The following is an 18852-nucleotide window of genomic DNA, read 5'->3' as shown; positions in this document are numbered from 1 at the left end:
TCAGTAAGAACAAGGGGCTTAATTACGACCTGTGACCAAACATTGACGAACGGCACACCACGCTGACCCAGGGACAGCTCCTAGGAAGCAAGCCTCAGGAATTTCACAATCCCCTGCGGCAGTTCGGAAAATGTATACATGCCCAAGGCTGTACCCTCTCATGAGCAGTAAGTGTAGGCACCTCCACGCTACCAGTCCCTGGCTGAATGTAGGGCAAAGAAGTAAAGTCTCTGAACTATAATGGCAGTTTCCAATACAGCCAGTGGTGAAGAATAAAAATAATGGCTAAGGAACCATAAGCACAACCTCTAACCAATAAATGGCTACACTACCCCAGGGACAGCCTCTAGGTAATGAGAGTAAAAGATGAAAACAAGGGAGAAAACATGAATAGGAACATCAGAGGCTGCAGAAGTAGTTCAGCCAAGTCACTAAACGAATAAGCAAACCACCACCACCACCACCTCCAGAGTAGTGGTAGGGGTCAGTATCTAGTGCTGCAAAAATATATCAGAAATGTCCAATTATTGAAAAAAGATTATGAAACATGGTATAAAAACAGGAAAATATGATCGATCCATCTATAGGAAAAAAAGTCAGACAGTAGAAAATGTCTTTGCTGGGGCCTAATGATATACTTAGCAGACAAAGACTTCAAAACAGCTCTTAAAGATATGCAACAAACTAAAGGAAGCATGCTTAAAGAACTAAAGTATGATGACAGTGTCTCATCAAATAGAGAACATTAAGAGAAATTGTTTTTCTTTTTAATTAAATGGAAATTCTGGAGTTGAAAGTACACTAGCCCAAATGAAAATTGAGTAGGCAGAAGATAAAAATCAGTGAATTTGAAGTAGAGCAACAGAAATTATGCAACCTGAAGAATGGAGAGAGAAAAGAATAGAAAAAAAATGAATAGAGCCTCAGAGAGTTGTGGAACATGATTAAACACATCAGTATACAAATAATAGGAATATTAGAAGAGAAGAGACAGAAATATTCTATAGAATATAAGAAATATTTGGGACTTCCCTGGTGGTCAAGTGGTTAAAACTCCATGCTCCCAAAGCAGGGAGAGCAGGTTTGATCCCTGGTCAGGGAACTGAGATCCTACATGTCGTGTGACATGGCCAAAAAATAAATAAACAATAAGAATGGTAAAGTAATTTTTTTAAAAAAATATAGAAAAATTCTAAGATATAATGGCTTAAAATTTTTTAAACTTAATGAAAAGCATTAATCTAAACATACAAGAAATAACAATGAAATCCAGACACATTATGGTCAAAATATTGAAAGAGCATGAGAAAGTCTTGAAAGCGGCAAAAGAAGAACAACTCATCACATACAAGGAAACCCCAGTAAAGTCAAGTCGATGGCTCATCAGAAACTTGGAGGACAGAAAGCAATAGGACAACACATTAAAAGTGCTGAGAGTAAAAACCTACTCACAATCCTATATCCAGAAAAATTATTTTTCAAAAATAAAAGTGAAACACATTCTCAGATAAAAACAATGTTTTGCCAAAACATCTATCTTATAAGAACATTTAAAGGAAATTATAAGGATGAAAGCAGTTGATAGTGACAGTGCTTTGAATCTACGCACACAGATAAAAAAAGGATTGGTAAAGGCAATTATGTAAATAATTACAAAAGATAGTATAATAGCACATCTTCTCTTGACTGTTTTAAAAAAGCAATTGCATAATGTGTATATATATAGTTATATTGTTGAGCCTATCACATACTGAAATATGTTTGACAATGTCAACACAAGATACAAAGGTGGAAGTAAAGTTGTATTGGAATAAGGAAATGACACCAACTGGTAGCTCACATCCACAAGAAGGAAGAAAAAGAACCAGAAAGGGAGGTGTTAAGAAGGCAGACTGTATACTAGCCAACAAAGAAGAAAGGTTAGAAAACTATAAATGCCTGAAATATTTAGGATTTAAAATCAATAGAACCCATTGATAAATTGGATACAGGAAATTAGGAAAAAGAAGGCTTTGCAGATCATTCTTTGAGTTTCTGACTTGTAGAAATTAAGGATAGATTTTATCCTGAGACTCTGTTCATTGAATGAAGACCAATTTTGAGCAGGAAAATCAGGTTTGGCCTTGGTTGTGTTGAATATTAAAATACATTCAAGGTAAGTGCTGCTGCGGTACAAGCTGTGTCGGTCACTCTGTGCGACCCCATAGACTGCAGCCCGCCAGGCTCCTCTGTCCCCGGGGATTCTCCAGACAAGAACACTGGAGTGGGTTGCCATGCCCTCCTCCAGGGGATCTTCCCCACCTGGGGATCGAACCTGCATCTCTTAGGTCTCCTACACTGGCAGGTGGGTTCTTTACCACTAGCGCCACCTGGGAAGCCCATATTCAAGATAGCCAAATGTAAATGTTGAGAAGGCAGTTGAATATATGGTTTTAGAGTGCAGAAGAAAGGTCTGAGCTAGATATAGTGTTTAAATAACTGATGTACTGGTGGTAATTGAAACTGTAAAATTTGAATGAGCTTATTTGGGAAGAAAATATGGAGAGAAAAGAAAGCTTAAGACCAGATGTTGAGTATTGATATTTAATAGCTAGGTTGAGGATGGTGAACTCACAAAGCAGACTGAGAAAAACATGGCCAGAGAGATAAAAATAGAACCGGAAGAATATAATACCATATAATTCAGAAGAAAAGAAAAAATTGTTGCTGTTCAGTCGCTCAGTCATACCCAACTCTTTGCAACCCCGCGCACTGCAGCATACCAGGCTTCCCTGTCCTTCACTGTTTCCCAGAGTTTGCTCAAATTCAAGTCAGTTGAGACAGTGATGCCATACAACCATCTCATCCTCTCTTGTCCCCTTTTCCTTCTGCCTTCAGTCTTTCCCAGCATCAGGGTCTTTTCTAATGAATTGGCTCTTCACATCACATGGCCAAAGTATTGTAACTTCAGTTTTAGCATCAGTCCTTCCAATGAATATTCAGAATTGATTTCATTTAGAATTGACTGACTTGGTCTCCTTGCTGTCCAGGGAACTCTCAAGAGTCTTCTCCAAAACCACAGTTCAAAAGCATCAATTCTTTGGCGCTCAGCTTTCTTTATAGTCCAGCTCTCACATGCATAAATGGGTACTGGAAAAACCATAGCTTTGACTATATGGACCTTTGTTGGCAAAGTAATGTCTCTGCTTTTTAAAATGCTGTCTGGGTTAGTCATACATAGCTTTTCTTCCAAGGAGCAAACATCTTAATTTCATGGCTGCAGTCACCATCTGCAGTGATTTTGGAGCCCAAGAAAATAAAGTCTGTCACTGCTTCCATTGTTTTCCCATCTATTTGCCATGAGGTGATGGGACCAGATGGCATGATCTTAGGTTTGTGAATGTTGAGTTTTGAGCCAGCTTTTTCACTCTCCTTTTTCACCTTCATCAAGAGGCTCTTTAGTTCCTCTTTGCTTTCTGCCATAAGGGTGGTGTTATCTGCGTATCTGATGTTATTGATATTTCTCCCAGCAATCTTGATTACAGCTTATGCTTCATCCAGTCCAGCATTTCGCATAATGTACTCTGCATATAAATTAAATAAGCAGGGTGACAATATACAGCCTTGACATAACTCCTTTTCCAATTTTGAACCAGTCCATTGTTCCATGTCCAGTTCTAACTGTTGCTTCTTGAGCTGCATACAGATTTCTCAGGAGACAGGTAAAGTGGTCTGGTATTCCCATCTCTTGAAGAGTTTTCCACAGTTTGCTGTGATGCACAGAGTCAAAGGCTTTAGCGTAGTCAATGAATGAAGCAGAAGTATGTTGGTCCTTTACTGGACCAGAACCTGGTGGTCCGGAGTCGACGATGAGAAAGTGAAAGAAGGAAAAAGGCTAATATTCCCTGGGTTACGCAGCTGGCCTTCGCGCTCCAGGGAATCAGCCAGAAAGAGAGAGAGAGAGAAAGACAGACACAGGGACCCAAGCTCTGATGGAGCAAAGGTGTTTTAATCAACTTGGTGTGGGCATATATACTATCTTACAAGGTAGTTATTCTCAGCCAAGATAAAGATTAAAATTCCAGACTAATAAAACATGAGGCGATCCATATTAAAGAGAGAGAGTTGTAAACAGTCACTTTTACCGTATGGTTCATAAGAAGGAAGATGGTACTTATCACCATATTGAAAAACTAACGAAGGAAATACCTGGATTCCTCAGCTCCGGGGAAAGGCTTGCCTTTCCTCTTAACTCCTGAATATTCAGGAATTAATAAGGAACAGAGGATTCCTGACAGATCCAAAACAGCACACAGGAAGCCTCCTGTTAAATGCTTCTTGACAGAAGTAGATGTGATTCTGCTTAGAAGTTGAATCAAATGAGAACTGAAAAACTTTGTCTTGTTTTGTTTTTTGTTTTTGGCCATGCTGCACAACTTGTCGGATCCTAATTGCCTAACCAGGGACTGAACATGAGCCCCCAGCAGTGAAAGCACACGGTCCTAACCACTGGACTGCCAGGGAATGCCCCCTAAAAAATCTCTTAGTTTATTGATATGGCAGTTTATTGGTAATCTTTACAAGACCTGTTTTGGTGGTGTAAAAGAACAGAAGCCAACAGAAGTTGAGGTCTGATTGGAAGATTGTTAGGAGCAATTCTCCATGGGTCTCTTGCATTGAGAACTTTTGTTAAGGACTGTTTTTCAAAGATATTTGCTAAATGAACAGACTTGGAAGATAGGAATAGTGTCTCCTTTCAGAGTAGAGGACAGATTGTTTGCGACCCAGTGTAATAAAGACGATGTCTCCCCCGGGACAAACGTCAGGCAGATTTGCTTACAGCCCATTATAAAAGGTGAGAGTTCCCTAAGCTCAAAGTCCCTCAGCTGTGACAGAAACACACTCCATGCCGCATCTTCTTGGCCACTCTGTCACCCTGTGGGACTTAAAGAGAACTAACGTCAGCATGAAACTCAGGCTGCTCCTTGTGGCATGAGTAGTGAAATCATTTGTCTGTGACCCCGGAGATTTGTGTCTGACACCAAGATGGGGATCTTGACTTGTAGGATGAAACAGGAATCCCCAGTCCCAGGCCTGAAAATGGGAGGTGAGCGGTGGGCCAGTGAGTGAGGCTTCGTCTGTGCTTACAGCTGCTCCCCATCTCCTGCATTATCAGCTGAGCGCCGCCTCCTGTCAAATCAGCAGTGGCATTAGATTCCACAGGAGCATGAACCCTAACCCTGAAGTCAAGGCAGAATATCCCGAGATTGCCACAAACTAGAAATAAACCTCACAGTAATACAGTGTGCTTGAATCATCCTGGAACCACCCCTTCCCCCACCCCAGCCCTGGCCCATGGAAGAATTGTCTTCCATGAAACCAGTCCCTGGTGCCAAAAACATTGGGAGCTGCTGGGGTAAAACATCAGTCCCTTCACAGTTCCTGACAAAGATAAAAAAATGGAAACAAGCAGAGTGAATTGTTCAAACAGCTTGGTTATGAAGAAGAAAAGGCAAGGCAGAGCTAGTGGCATTAATGGAGGAAAATCTAAGCATGTATAAATACTGATGAGAAGGAGCCAGCAGAGGGAAAGACTGAAGATACATGAGACAGAGGGGTAACGGAAAAGGAGTGCTTCCTTATTTCTTTATTCCTAACAAAAGAGAATAAAAGAAATGGACATAAACTTTGGTAGCTGATACATTTAGTACCACAAAGTTAAGGAAATTCTCTGACTTCTCTTTCTCCTGAGAAATAAGAGGTCAAGTAATTTGCTGGAGGAGAGGAAGAAAGAGAGAAGTAGGAGGCAGTTGAAGATTTTTAAAAGAGATCTGAAATAGCCCTGTGTAGAGAGCAAAAAAAAAAAAAAACGTTGAGCAGAGAAATGAAATAGGAATGTACTTGAAGATCTGTTTAGGGTTGTCATAAACTGTTGGTACCCTATGGTGTAACTTTCTCTAGCTCCACAGGCACTCAGGTACAGATAGAGAAAATAATTCTTACTTCAAGATTAAGGTTTCCCTGTGAGACAATGGAGTTTTAAATTTTAAAGAGATTTGGGTCATAGAACTCAAGCTGAAGGAGAAAAGTGAAGAAGGAAGAAAATAAGTGTAAGTGAATGTAAGTGAAGTCGCTCAGTCATGTCCGACTCTTTGCGACCCCATGGACTATAGCCTACCAGGCTCCTCTGTCCATGGGATTTTCCAGGCAAGAGAACTTCAGTGGGGTGCCATTTCATTCTCCAAGAAGGAAGAAAGCTAGTGAATTAAGAGAAGTTAGAGACCAGACTACAATCCCAGTAAAGTTGTAAAGAAGTCAGTGGGAGTACAGGTAGTCCCTGCTTTCAAAAATTTGCTTTGCACCACTTCACTTTTGTGAAACTTTGTACCTGTTTTTTGATGAGCAGAGAAATCCAAAGAGGATTTTTTCTTATAAGAAAAAAAAAAATGTAAAGCAAAAACAGCATTCAGCTTTTGTTTGTAGTGAACTGTTAGAGGCAGCACACATCCCAAGTAGCTAGAGTGACCACGCCAAGCTCCTTCCTCAGGAGCTACACTCAGCATCAGGCCACCAGGGCTTTGAATTGTGTCTGTGAGCATCTGTGCTTTTTCTCAATTTGTTTTGTGTATCTGTTATTAATACCAAGATGTGCCCTAAGATAATTGCTTCTTTGCTTTACACCACTTCAGTTTACTGAAGGTTTCATAGGAACACTCTACTTTTGGATAGCAAGGAAAACCTAGAGTTGAATAAACAGGTGAAAGAAGAGGTTGCAGCAAGATTTAGGAGTTGTTCATTCATTCGTTCATTTCTTCATTCATTTAATAAGCCTCAGTTCACAGGTTACCATGTGCTATTGGTCTAGTGGTTAGGATTCAGCACTCTCACCACTGTGGCCTGGTTTCAATTCCCAGTTAGGGAAGACCTTCTTCTGAGTTTCCCTACTGGTTCAGCCAGTAAAGAATCTGCCTGCAATGTGAGAGACCTGGGTTCACTCCCTGGGTTGGGAAGATCCCCTGGAAAAGGGAATGGCTACCCACTCCAGTATTCTGACCTGGTTGCAAAGAGTCGGACAAAACTGAGCAACTTTCACTTCACTTCATCCAAAAATCATTCCCCTTTTGCTCACTGTGCATTTATAAGTTTACCTTCTCAGTTATGATTTCCATGGACTTGGGTTATTGAGGCTGGCTCTGCTTGACAGCTCGGGAAGGTTAACCTAAAGTACCAGAAGAAATTAGCATTTTAGTCTTTACTCTTTATTCTTTTGTGTTATCTGAATACAATCACCATTTACCCATTTTTATTTATTTATTTTTTAATTGGAGAAAAATTGCTTTACAGTGTTTTGTTGGTTTATTCTTGTGTAGGTTTTAAAAACTTTCAGGAAGCTATATCTAAAATTTTCTACTTGCCTAACCCCATTATTATTTTTTAATATTATTAATATATTCTTCATGTTAATTATTGCTAGTAGCAATAAAACCAAATTAATGAGGAAGTTCTTGAGCACTATAATTAAGAACACAGGGCTTTGAAATTAGCTAATAATACTTATTATAATAAATAATGATTAAATAGCATAATGAATATAAAGCACTTAACACAGTATCTAGCATATAGTAAACATTCAGTTAATGGACGCTATTACTACTTTTCTTTTTTTTGCAATGCCATGAGGCATGCCTGATCTTAGTTCCCCAACCAGGGATTGAACTCATGCTCCCTGCTTTGGAAGGGTGGAGGTTTAACCACTGGACCACCAGGGAAGTCTCTAATGGTAGCTATTACTGCTTTTATCATCATCATCATCTAGTCAGAACTCTTAGTTCCAAGTGACAAAAATTCAACTTTTACTAGATTTTGCAAAATAGGGATTTATTGGCTCATGTTATTTTTAAAAAACAAACAAAAAACAGAAGTAGATGCCCTAGCTGGATTCAAGTATTCAAACAATATCCACTATGTCATTTCTTGGCTTTATTTTATATTGACTTCATTCATAGCAAGCTTCCTCCTCATTGTAATAAGATGCTCTACACCTTAGCAGCTAACCAGTTGGGGATGGGGGGATGCCTGTTTATCAGTAGTTGCAGCAAACGTCTTAGGTAGAACTCTCATTGGCCTGCCTTGGGTTATATGCTCATTCATTAACTAATCATGTGCTCAAGGAAATGAAATCTTCTGAGTGACCAGGCCTGGAACTTGGGGATGGGCACACACTCCACCAGAACACAGGAACCAAGAGTGGGTGGGGGAGGGTTTTCCCAAAGTTAAATCAAGATGGTATCAATAGAAGAAAGCAGAATAAAAACCAGACAGGCAAAACCAGCAGACTTCCAATATTACACTCAAAAAAAAAGTTGAAAGTGAATCTTGAATTGTTACCCACTCAGTGAAAACCTGTTTATAGAATGTAGCTTGTACTCTTCTTAAAGTGAATAAGCAGACTCTGCCATACTAATGTGCACAGATTGTTCCATAGATAAGGGTGTGCCATAGGAAACATCCCACCTCAACTTCTGTATAATTAAATTGTCATAACACATGAAGAAAAATACAACTGAATTTAATTATCACAAGAAAGATGGTCACTAAGGTATTAGGCAGCATGTTACAGTAGAGAGAGAACAGAAGTAAAAACAATCACAGGACATAATTTCTACCAAAAATGTAGTAATAATATTAGTTACCGTACATTGAGTGGTTTTTGTATGTATTCTAAAGTTTATCTGTTTCCTCATTATCACGCTGTATGAGATAGATAGTGATATGCTCCTTTTATACCTGGGGAAACTGACAGTCGGTGGGTAAGTAATTTACCTTGTATACACGACAGAGAAAGATTTGAATCCATCCTGCTTGCTTCCAAAGTCTTTGTTTTTGGTTAATAAAGCTATGTGATTTAACCTCTTATTTCTTCTTTTTGAAGTAAGAGACTTTAAATTACCTTTAAAGATTCTTTGCGCTCAAAAATCCTATGATTATTTCAGGGCTCACCTTTAATTTCTCATCACTAATTTTGCATATTTTTAAGAGATTTTCAGTCAATTATACACTCCTATGTCATTAATTATGGACAAAATAATATCACTATTTAATGTGCATGTCATGGTCTGTACTATTATATGATCATGAAGTAAACTGTTATTTGATAAATGTTCTTCCATTGGGACCTCACATACAAAGAATAAAATTTGGCAAAGACACAAAGTGATTATGTTAGAACGGGGGTAAATGCCATCTACATTTTCGTATTGGTGTGTTTTATGTGTGAAGTGTTTTGTGTGTGTGTGTGTGTGCGTGTGTATTTGGTTGGTTGGTTTGGGTTTTTGCCTTACTGCAATTCTGCCAAGCATATCTCCTCATTCTTGCTTGGAGTCTCTTTTTTTCACATTTGAATCTGAATTCTAGTCAATACTGAATGGACTATAAAAAGATTTACTAAACTGCTGCAAGTAGCTTTACCTTGTTTAAATTTTTATATAAGACAAAATTAAAGTTTGAGCAATTTTATGCTTGATAAGACTCACCTTCAAGTATGCTATAAACTGGAAAAAGATGTAAAGCACAGAAAGACACTGATGTTCATTTCACTCTGTTAAATGTGCTCTGTGAAAAATGACAACGTGTTTACATAGTTTTTCTTTTTTCAGAGATCAAATATGTAAAATTTCTCTGAAAGCTTAGCAGCGTTACACAGATGTTAGCTATTACTAATACAATACCTGGAGGGAGTGTAACACAGGGATTACTGGTGTGGTCGCTGGAGTAAGAATGTCTGAGTTCGTATCATAGCTCCTTCAGTTACCAAATATAAGTCAACGGCCAGACATTTAACTCCTCTGAAACTTAGTTTCCTTATCTGCAAATGGGGAAGATAATAGTGCCTCCCTCACAGCCTGTTGGAAAGAGGAAACAAGAAAATGCATGTACAACACAGTGCCTGCCACGTGTTAGCTGTTCTACTATGCCACTGATAATGCTACCGCTACTGCCTTACTCCGGAAATTAGAGACCTCTGAATTAAGTCAGGGACTTCAGAGTTCAGCTGTTCATATGAGCCTCTGCTCTTAAAATACAGTTGTTTAGGAATTGAACTAAGCATGTAAATTTTAGCTAACAGCTATCATATTTTACAATCTCTCTAGAATCTATACATATTTGAACAAATTCACAGATGTACTCATGGGGAAATAAAATAATTGATGTTGTTTATAAATTTTGTTTTTATTTTTGAGGAGTTTTTTGCCTAATATGTCATTATTATAGAATATTTCTGTTGTTCATTCAACAAATATTTATTATGAGCCTGCTAAGGGCCAGGCACAATGCAGTATAATAAGCACTCTTGTTCGAACTTTGGTTCTTGTCTTCAATGGCCTTACCCTTCCTATCATAGATAGTGACAGGAAATAGATATATAAAGAAATAATTTTAAAATTAAATATTGAGGTGGGTAGAATAATGGTTTCTCCCCCCTCAAAGATGTCCACATCTTAATCCTTAGTACCTATAAATATGATATCTTACATGGCAAAAAAGATTTTGTAGATATGATCAAATTTAAGGACTTTGAGATGGGAAAATGAACCTGGATTATCTCAGTGGACTAAATCACACGGGTCCTTAAAAACAGAAAACCTTCCCCTGTTATTGTCAGAGGAAACAGTTAACTACAGAAGGATGGTCTGAGAGTTGCATTGTTGCTGGATTTGAAGGTGGAGGAAGGGGACTAGGAGACAAGCAAGATGGACACCCTCTAGCAGCTAGAAAAAGTAATGATTCTCTACTTGAGCCTCCAGAAAGAAACAAGCCTGCCAATTTTGACTTATAACCTGCAAAACAAGTTAGAAAAAAGTGACACATTTGTGTCATTTTAAGTCACTAAGTCTGTAGTAATTTCATATGGCAGCAGTAGAAAGCTAATTCAAATATAATAAATTCTCTTTACTTAAGGTCTATCTATGGAGAAACAGTTCTTCTATTTCTCCTAAAGTGTTAAGAATCACTTTCCAAAGTTGTATCAGAAGAGCTTCAAAGAATTTTCCCCAGAAGACACTCAAAAGTCATCATTCCAAAGTAGATTACATGCCCTTTCCAAGGCCAGCTTCTCATAAAGGGCAGGGGATTACTCTTAGACTTGTCATTTCTGAAGCTATAGATGGGGTTTTCCTCAGGTAAAGAATGTGGACTAGATTAAGGTTTGGACTGGATTAAGGATTACGGAAAGAGTAAGTGGATCTTAATAACATCCACAACAAAACATACTGATAATTCCATAAAAATCTATAATTGCTTTGAGATTACAATTCTAAATTATACTTTGGAAAAAATAAGTCCATCTTTTTGTTTGGCAAGAAGTGGAGCAGGTAGAAAGTCTATCAGGATATTGCTCTAAAGCTTGGCAGTCACAAGATAAATTCTCCCCATTTATTCAACAAATATTTACTGATACAGAAAACCCTGCAGTGAGATTGACTGTAATGTCAGTGATTTAAGAATGTTGCCTGTTTTCTTTCCCTAGGGTTATTTGAAACTTTATCCAGTTCTTTGCTGAATATCGTTGATGTTCCCACAGAACTTTATTTGTGAAGATATGCCACTTTTAGGCATTTTTCTAGTGACTTTACTTTTTTCTTCTCCTTCAAATTGCCCAGATTAAGAAATGCTTCAGCAAGGTGGCAGATTTTTAGTAATTATTTTATCTGGTTGATAGGTACTTAGGGGTTCATTGTACTATTTTCTCTAATTTTGTGCTTGAAATTTTTCGTATTAAAAAAAGAAGAAGAACAAGCAGGCTGCCACAGCCACAGCCCCCCCAGGCCAGTCTTTCTGGGCCTCCCATTTCTAGTCCCCATCCCCCTAGCTGGTCCCCGGATCTCACACTGCTGCCTCCACCTGGGCTTGAGGAGTTAACTGAGCAATGCAACACCTACTTCTTCCCCTGAAAAACCCACAAACAGTTTGTAGAAGAATTTAAAATGAATCTTCAGAAAGAACTGTTTTAGATTAAGGTACTTGCTTTGTACTAAAACCACAAATATACTGAAAAAGTTTTTAAAAGCTTCAGTAACAGCAGAAAACCCCCAAGTACAATAAGTGCATAGGTTAAAAGAAATTAGAGGTGATAAAAAAGAAAAAAAAAAGCTAAATAAAAAAATAAAGAGGCCAAAAATGATACCAGCAATGCTAGACATTGGAGTAGAAGAGAAAGTTGAGGGACCAGAAGAATTACAAATTAAATCAAGAACTCTTTGAGTTCTATCCTAAAGAAAAGAAAGATCCTTAATCTCAGGTAAGACCAAGATTTTTGTTTTTCTTTTTTAATATAGTGTATTATCGTGGAGCACGTTAAAAAGTATGAGAAGCTAAGAAACATAAAATTGATCACAGCACATCAATGAAGGAAAATATAGTTCAGAAGTTAAAATACAAAAAATAAGGAAAGGTTAACAAATAAATTATAATTCACAAGTATAATTCATGAGTATATTATCAATATCAAAAAGCATTCATATAAATCCCATTTTATGGATTAGAAAACTGAAGCTCAGGAAACTGGAGTAGTTTGATCAAGGTCAGTCAGTTTAAGTGTTGGGAACCTAGGTTTGAACTCTCCAGATATCTCAACAACATTTTGCTCTTCTCATTCTTTTTTTGGTAGAAATTACAATTCAAAAGTAATTTATTAAATTATGTGTATATATTAACTCAAAAATAATTCTGGCTTAAACTTACATACATTTAACAATGATGCCCCACTGAGTCTCATATTTTCATTACATCAATGATACTGTGTTCTCAAAATAAATTGCTATTATATGGGAAAACACTGCCTTAAAGTGAAACACTTTAAGTGAAACCCTTCAGTGAAACACTGAAAATCATTTTGTCTTACTATTGCACATAGAAGTTAGATTTTTGCATTTTTTCCTTATGTAAGCTATTATGTAGAATAAAAAGTAAGGCATTTTTAAATGAAAAAATATTTTTATTTACTTATTGATTACTGGAATGATTAAGTTTTGGTTTCTAATAAAGGAATCTAAGTTTGATTCATGTGTTTGAAGTGTGTCTCAAGTTAAGTTAATTAACTACTTTCTGGCCTAGACAGCCTACTTAGTAGCTTTTAATACTTACTTATTATTATATGAAACGCTATACCCAAAGTCATCTTTTTAAACATGAGTAATTTTCTATCTTGCACCTACTATGAGCCAAGTATATGTTCAATAAATAATTACTGATTTGAATCATCACGCCTAAAAGAGATTAGGTTTAATAAATTATAATTACAACTATGTCACTGTGACATAGTTTTTCTTTTGTGACCAAATTAGGCGCTAGTGAAAAGAGAGAAACTATAGCAATTATTTTAGCAAAGAAAAGTTAATACAAAGAATTGTTAAGCAGGCATTGAAGAACAGGAAAGGCAAAAACATGGAGGCAGTGATAATCAAAAGATGTAAAAAATACCAGCATGATAAGCATTACCTGGAAACTTGTTAAGAAGTGCAAATTCTCAGACTCCAAGCCCCTATTGTGGCTTACTGAATCAGAAACCCTGGCCGTGGGCTTTCAAAGCCCTCCAGGGAGTCTAACGTAAAAGTTTAAAAACCACTGCACTAAGGTAGGCTAGAGTGCCACAGATAGTAACACCAGGAAGCAGCCACCACTCCTGGGCCTGAGGAAGCAGAAAAGAGAGAGAGAATTACTAAAACTGAGAAAACTGGGGAAGGCCCCATCACACGCAGCTGAAACTCAGACTTCGAAGAACCAATCGCTGCTCACCTGGTACTGGTGTTTCTGAGCTCAAAGGAGGAACACCATAGACCCTGGGAACCAGAAATCTGAGGGAAAGGAACCCACAGGTTTGATCTGGTGTCTTGGGAAGGCACATTGAGATAGTTTCTGCAGGTGTTGGGAAGTCACTAAAGTGAAATCAGTGGCTGCTGCCAGAAGGACCTACTACTGCCTGAGTGAACTGTCACTGGAGTGAGACCGAGAGGCTCCAGAAACCCATGAGAGGCGAACAAGAAAGAGCAAGTCCCTTCCCCCTCCTCTTGGTGTGCAGTGCCTCTGGCTCCTCTACTGGCAGAGCCTAACAGGGAGCCAGATGTGTTTGTAGAATTTCACAGAGTGGGGTTGAAGCTGGGAGATAGTAGCTTAATATCTGTCTACTAGAGATAGTAGTATAAAGACCCTAATTGTAGTAAGACTGAGAGGTAATAGAAATAGCACATAATTTTTGGTATGTGTAATTGGGTACACATGGACATTTTCTGGGGAACTGATACCTAGGTAAACTTTTAGGCTTACTATACAAAACTATTCCTTTGTGGGAGTTTCTCCTGATGCAATTAATAAGCACTTAGGACATCAAGGACCTACACTGAATTCTTCTTAGCTTCCCAGCCAAAATCAAAAGATCACAGCCATAATAGCTGAGAATTGTTCAACAGTAGCAGCAAGCTCTGTTCCGGAGAGATGAGACTGGGTCCTTGAAGTCTTAGTGTCAAAGGAATGGACTAAAAAGAAGCTTACTTATAGCAGGACAGAGCAATCCAGAGCCTGCCTCAGAACGTGCGATTGGTATAAAAAGGTTGTTCTGTAATCACAGTCATTGATAAGAACAATACGAACATGATTTTTCACTTAATAAGTTTTGTGCAATTCCAGGGAACTAGAAAATGAATGGAAATGATCAGCTACTTCCTTCATCTTGTAAATCAGTGTTCTAGTAGTTGAGTGTCCAGTCAGTGTCAAGACCACACAAATCAATAAATCAGTGCTTTCCATATTCTTGAAAAGTGATCACAGTCACAGCTGTTCTGGGTGACAATCAAAAGGAACATTCCCAGGTATTATTGAATGGTTATCAGAAGTATGCCCAGTACATACTCTGGAAGATAAAGAACTATGAAATGGTCATTACTCTTAAAAGACCTTCACCTGTTTCTCATTTTATGTTTATATTTTGTCTTGTTTTTGTTTTCCAAAGGATATTGAAGAATCACAAAACCACACTGGCGAGCCTGTTGGAGATGACTACAAAAGGATGGGGACACTTTTTGGTGAACTGAACAAAAGCCTCGTCAACATGGGCTTCACAAGGATGTATTTTGGAGAACAAATTGTAGAACCAGTAATAGTCATCTTCTTTTGGGTTATGCTGTGGTTCCTTGGCCTACCAGCCCTTGGACTAGTTGCTATTCTTTGCCTTGTCATTATTTATGTGCAGCAGTAAAATATGGCCAAATGAACTATCATTTGACATTTGGTAGCCAGATACATAATTAGTGAAGTCATATATTTCACTACATAAAGGCTGAAAAGTTTGCCTTGTTTCAAATTGTGTGTTGTTGTTTTGCAATTAAATTTGTAAGTTGATGTTTAAAATTAAATTCACTCAATTTTAAGAGGGTTGAACATATATATAGTAGCTTATTCGTAACTCTTGTTTCACTACTGTGATCTGTGCCCACTTTTAAATACTCCTATTCCCATGCCAAACCTTAAATAACACCAAAAAGTGAGCAGGGAAAGTAGGATACAAAATTCAAATCAGACAATATAGATCTTGTAAAAGCTCTAATAAAACATTTTAGAAAAAAAAGCATGAAACAAGGAGCAAAAAATTTTAACTGGAGAATTGCTCCTCACTTATCCCAACCAAATAAATCCATATTTTCTGGGAAATAACTTGAGTTTCCATTGTCCCTGCTCAGCCAAAACTAATGTAAATGACAACTTCTATACACTACCTTAATATTTTGATGAAAATCAGTAAAGCTAGCACATTTTCTAAAGATTGAAAAGAAATATATTTATTATAACTGAGGAAACTTCCCAAGTTAAATGTAACTTTTTTATAATGTAATACTTGGGCTTGGAATCACTTCAGTATATCATTTGGAGTTTTAGACACTTTTGGTGCTAATTAGTTTTTGTGAATTTTTAAAGTATCATAAGCCAGGTCCATAGTTGACTGTACCCCATAGTAATGAATATTTTCCTTGTATTTTTTCCTAGATAAACATTTTCAGTGTATTTTTTTCAGAAATTTACATTTTTATAATTCTTTTATAGCAATTAGTCTAAGATTTTAAAAATCTATTTCCTATCTTGACATGGATTTTCCCCCCAAAATTGATTTGTATTATGGCTAAAATTCTTTATTATTCATTTTTTTTTAAAGAAAAAGCTCATTTTCTTTAATATCTGTATTAGAAAGAACAGTATTACAATATAAAACCAAATGCTTAAATTTGGAACTCAGCAGCCAATTGTATCATATTCCTCTGATGCTAAAGTCAAGTCAGTAATTGGCCAGGCATGTTATTAATGTGTCTTATTTCAACACTTTGGGGTTTTATATTGAAAAATAGCATTTCTTTAAACATATTTAGAAAATGAAAAATGGCTTACTGATACTTTGGATTTTGTTAAAAAATCTAAAATCTTTATACTTTGGTCTAAAAAACTTTCTATGTAGACAAAGGATAGGTAGTTGAGATAATTATCTAGAAATTTCAGTTAAATAGAGGAAGATAGAGCAATGGGTCATTTTTATCTTTGGCAGGGTAATAAAGTGTGTAAAATGTTTACTGTTCTACTTTATAAAGTTTTTACCCAATCCTGTTTTTAAAATTTATTCTGTATGTCCTCAGTGTCTTCTATCCTGAAGCAGAAAAATGATGAAAATGTTCAATTTAGATTTCTAAAATTAGATTATCCTGAAAAACAGTACCAATCAGAGGGCACTAAAAAATATTATTCCTTTGTGTAAATACAGATCTTTTTAAAGTTTGACTTTGAAAAAAGACTTTGTACTCTATCATTGTGTTTTTACTGGGTTTGCAATATTTTTAATAGTAACCTTTATGAACCTGGCATAAGTGCAAGTTATTTGAAAAGGTGTCATTATTCATGTCCAGTAGAGTTGCAAGGTTTTCAGTAGAAGTCATGAGATTTTGTATATCTGCATTCAATATTAAAAAGTGTATTTCTTTGTAATACTACTAGAAGTTTTAATTTCCTTTTGGAATGTAAAAAAGAAATAGTATGCATAATAATAGCTCTGGTTCCACCAGTGCCTAATATTGAAAATATTTTTAAAAGTAATTTTTAATTGTCAAATACTATGCATCTGTACACTGCTGTTAATAGGATATATATTAAATTCTATAAAGAAATGAGATATTTTGATGCTATCTTTTCTGCATATATTATTAGAAGAGCATACCAACAAATCATTTGCTTTAATAGGGAAAAAACAAACTTTGCTCATTTGATGGAAATAAAGTATTTTCTTTTATGAAAAATATTAGAATGCAAATTATACTGATGTCTTGAAATAAAAAGAAACTGGTCATTTCTTTGGTTCATGGTATAAGGAATTAATTCAAAAACATTCTCAATCATTTCAATCTCAGATACAAGCCAATTATAGAAACTACTATTGCTATGAATAAAGAGATAGAAATTATAGTGCTATATTATTAGATTTGTGTATGTATATATCACTCATACCTCAATTCAAAAGGAAAAGGTCAAGACCTATAAGTAAACTGACTGTAGATGAATAAATCCATTTTCACTAAAGGAAAAACTTAAGTTTTGTAGAATTCAGTTGTCTCATATGCTGAACTGTTATATACAAGGTATTTTTCCATTCTTGGCCACCAGTCAGATCATTCTTAGTTCACTAGTGTGCTGGAGCCAGCTTACACTGACTTGCAAAAGCCAACTGTATACATTTAATCCCTCTTTGCCTTCAATGACATCAAGTTGGTAGCCTGACACTGAATATGAGGGGAGTATTTACGCTATAAAAATTGGCAAACACAACAAATCAGGGCTCTTTTTTTGTGGGAAGCCAGTTGTTAAACATGTATCATCAGCGCATCACTGATTAGCCACTCTAGAGGCCACATTTCCATTTCTGCTCCTACAAACATAAAGGAAGCATATCAAGGCAAATCCCCACAGACCCATCCAAAATTGCATTTGAATCTTTTCTATGTGGGTACTATGGACGATAGTTGTCTTCTGACCACAGTGTGTCTCTATTTAATCACATGTTTTGATCAGAGAAAATCTTTCTGGGCTATCACTAAGCTGCCAATCCATTAAAGACCATCCAAATGATCAGGAAGTAAGAAACAGTTATGGAACTGAGAGGGCAAATTACAGCAGAAGGTCTGTTGTAAAGTATTAAGCTCAAAATAAAGCTAGGTATTGAGCGATCAAGGGCTGTTTATCTGGTTTGTGATTCTATAATATAATTACATATTTTAGTTATTTATAGTTATTTTAATTATTAATTTTAATTATTTTACAAATGTTTATTGATTTCAGTTTATTTTAGAAGTTTTCATTGTGAATTAATGGCTTGACAGGATGAAAGAAGAATTTTAAAAATCGGACTTTCAAACCTGTTAGTACTTCTAGTACTAGAATTGGCCAAGGAGAATATAAACTAATGTACAAACTGTGGCTTCAGGATTATTGCTGGACTGAATATTTTCTAAGTCCTATTTCTCTGCCATACAGTTGTGTTCATTTCACATGCTAGTAAGGTTAACAGTCAAAATCCTTCAAGCTCGGCTTTAGCAGTACGTGAACCAACAACTTCCGGATGTACAAGCTGGATTTAGAAAAGGCAGAGGAACCAGAGATCAAATTGCCAACATCCGATGGATCACAGAAAAAACAAGGGGATTCCAGGAAAACATTTACTTCATTGACTACACTAAAGTCTTTGACAATGTGGATCACAACAAACTGGAAAATTCTTCAAGAGATTGGAATACCAGAACACCTTAGCTGTCTCCTGCGAAACCTGTATGCAGTTCAAGAAGCAACAAT

At 36.7% G+C, this 18852-nt stretch overlaps 1 protein-coding gene across 1 annotated transcript in view; it reads left to right on the top strand.

Annotated features, from left to right (window-relative positions):
- The window catches only part of FAM241A (family with sequence similarity 241 member A), a 39893-nt gene extending 22864 nt beyond the window's left edge, over positions 1-17029 (top strand). Inside the window, exon 2 of the mRNA XM_065907433.1 lies at positions 14984-17029. Coding sequence (XP_065763505.1) covers positions 14984-15229 — 246 coding nt within the window. The 3' untranslated portion in view covers positions 15230-17029. The remainder of the gene's footprint in view (positions 1-14983) is intronic.
- The last annotated feature ends 1823 nt before the right edge of the window (positions 17030-18852 follow it).

Source organism: Muntiacus reevesi, chromosome 16, assembly GCF_963930625.1.
Source record: "Muntiacus reevesi chromosome 16, mMunRee1.1, whole genome shotgun sequence".
Taxonomy (NCBI): domain Eukaryota; kingdom Metazoa; phylum Chordata; class Mammalia; order Artiodactyla; family Cervidae; genus Muntiacus; species Muntiacus reevesi.
The sequence above is the reverse complement of the archived record's forward strand: the minus strand, read 5'-3'. Positions and strand labels throughout refer to the sequence as shown.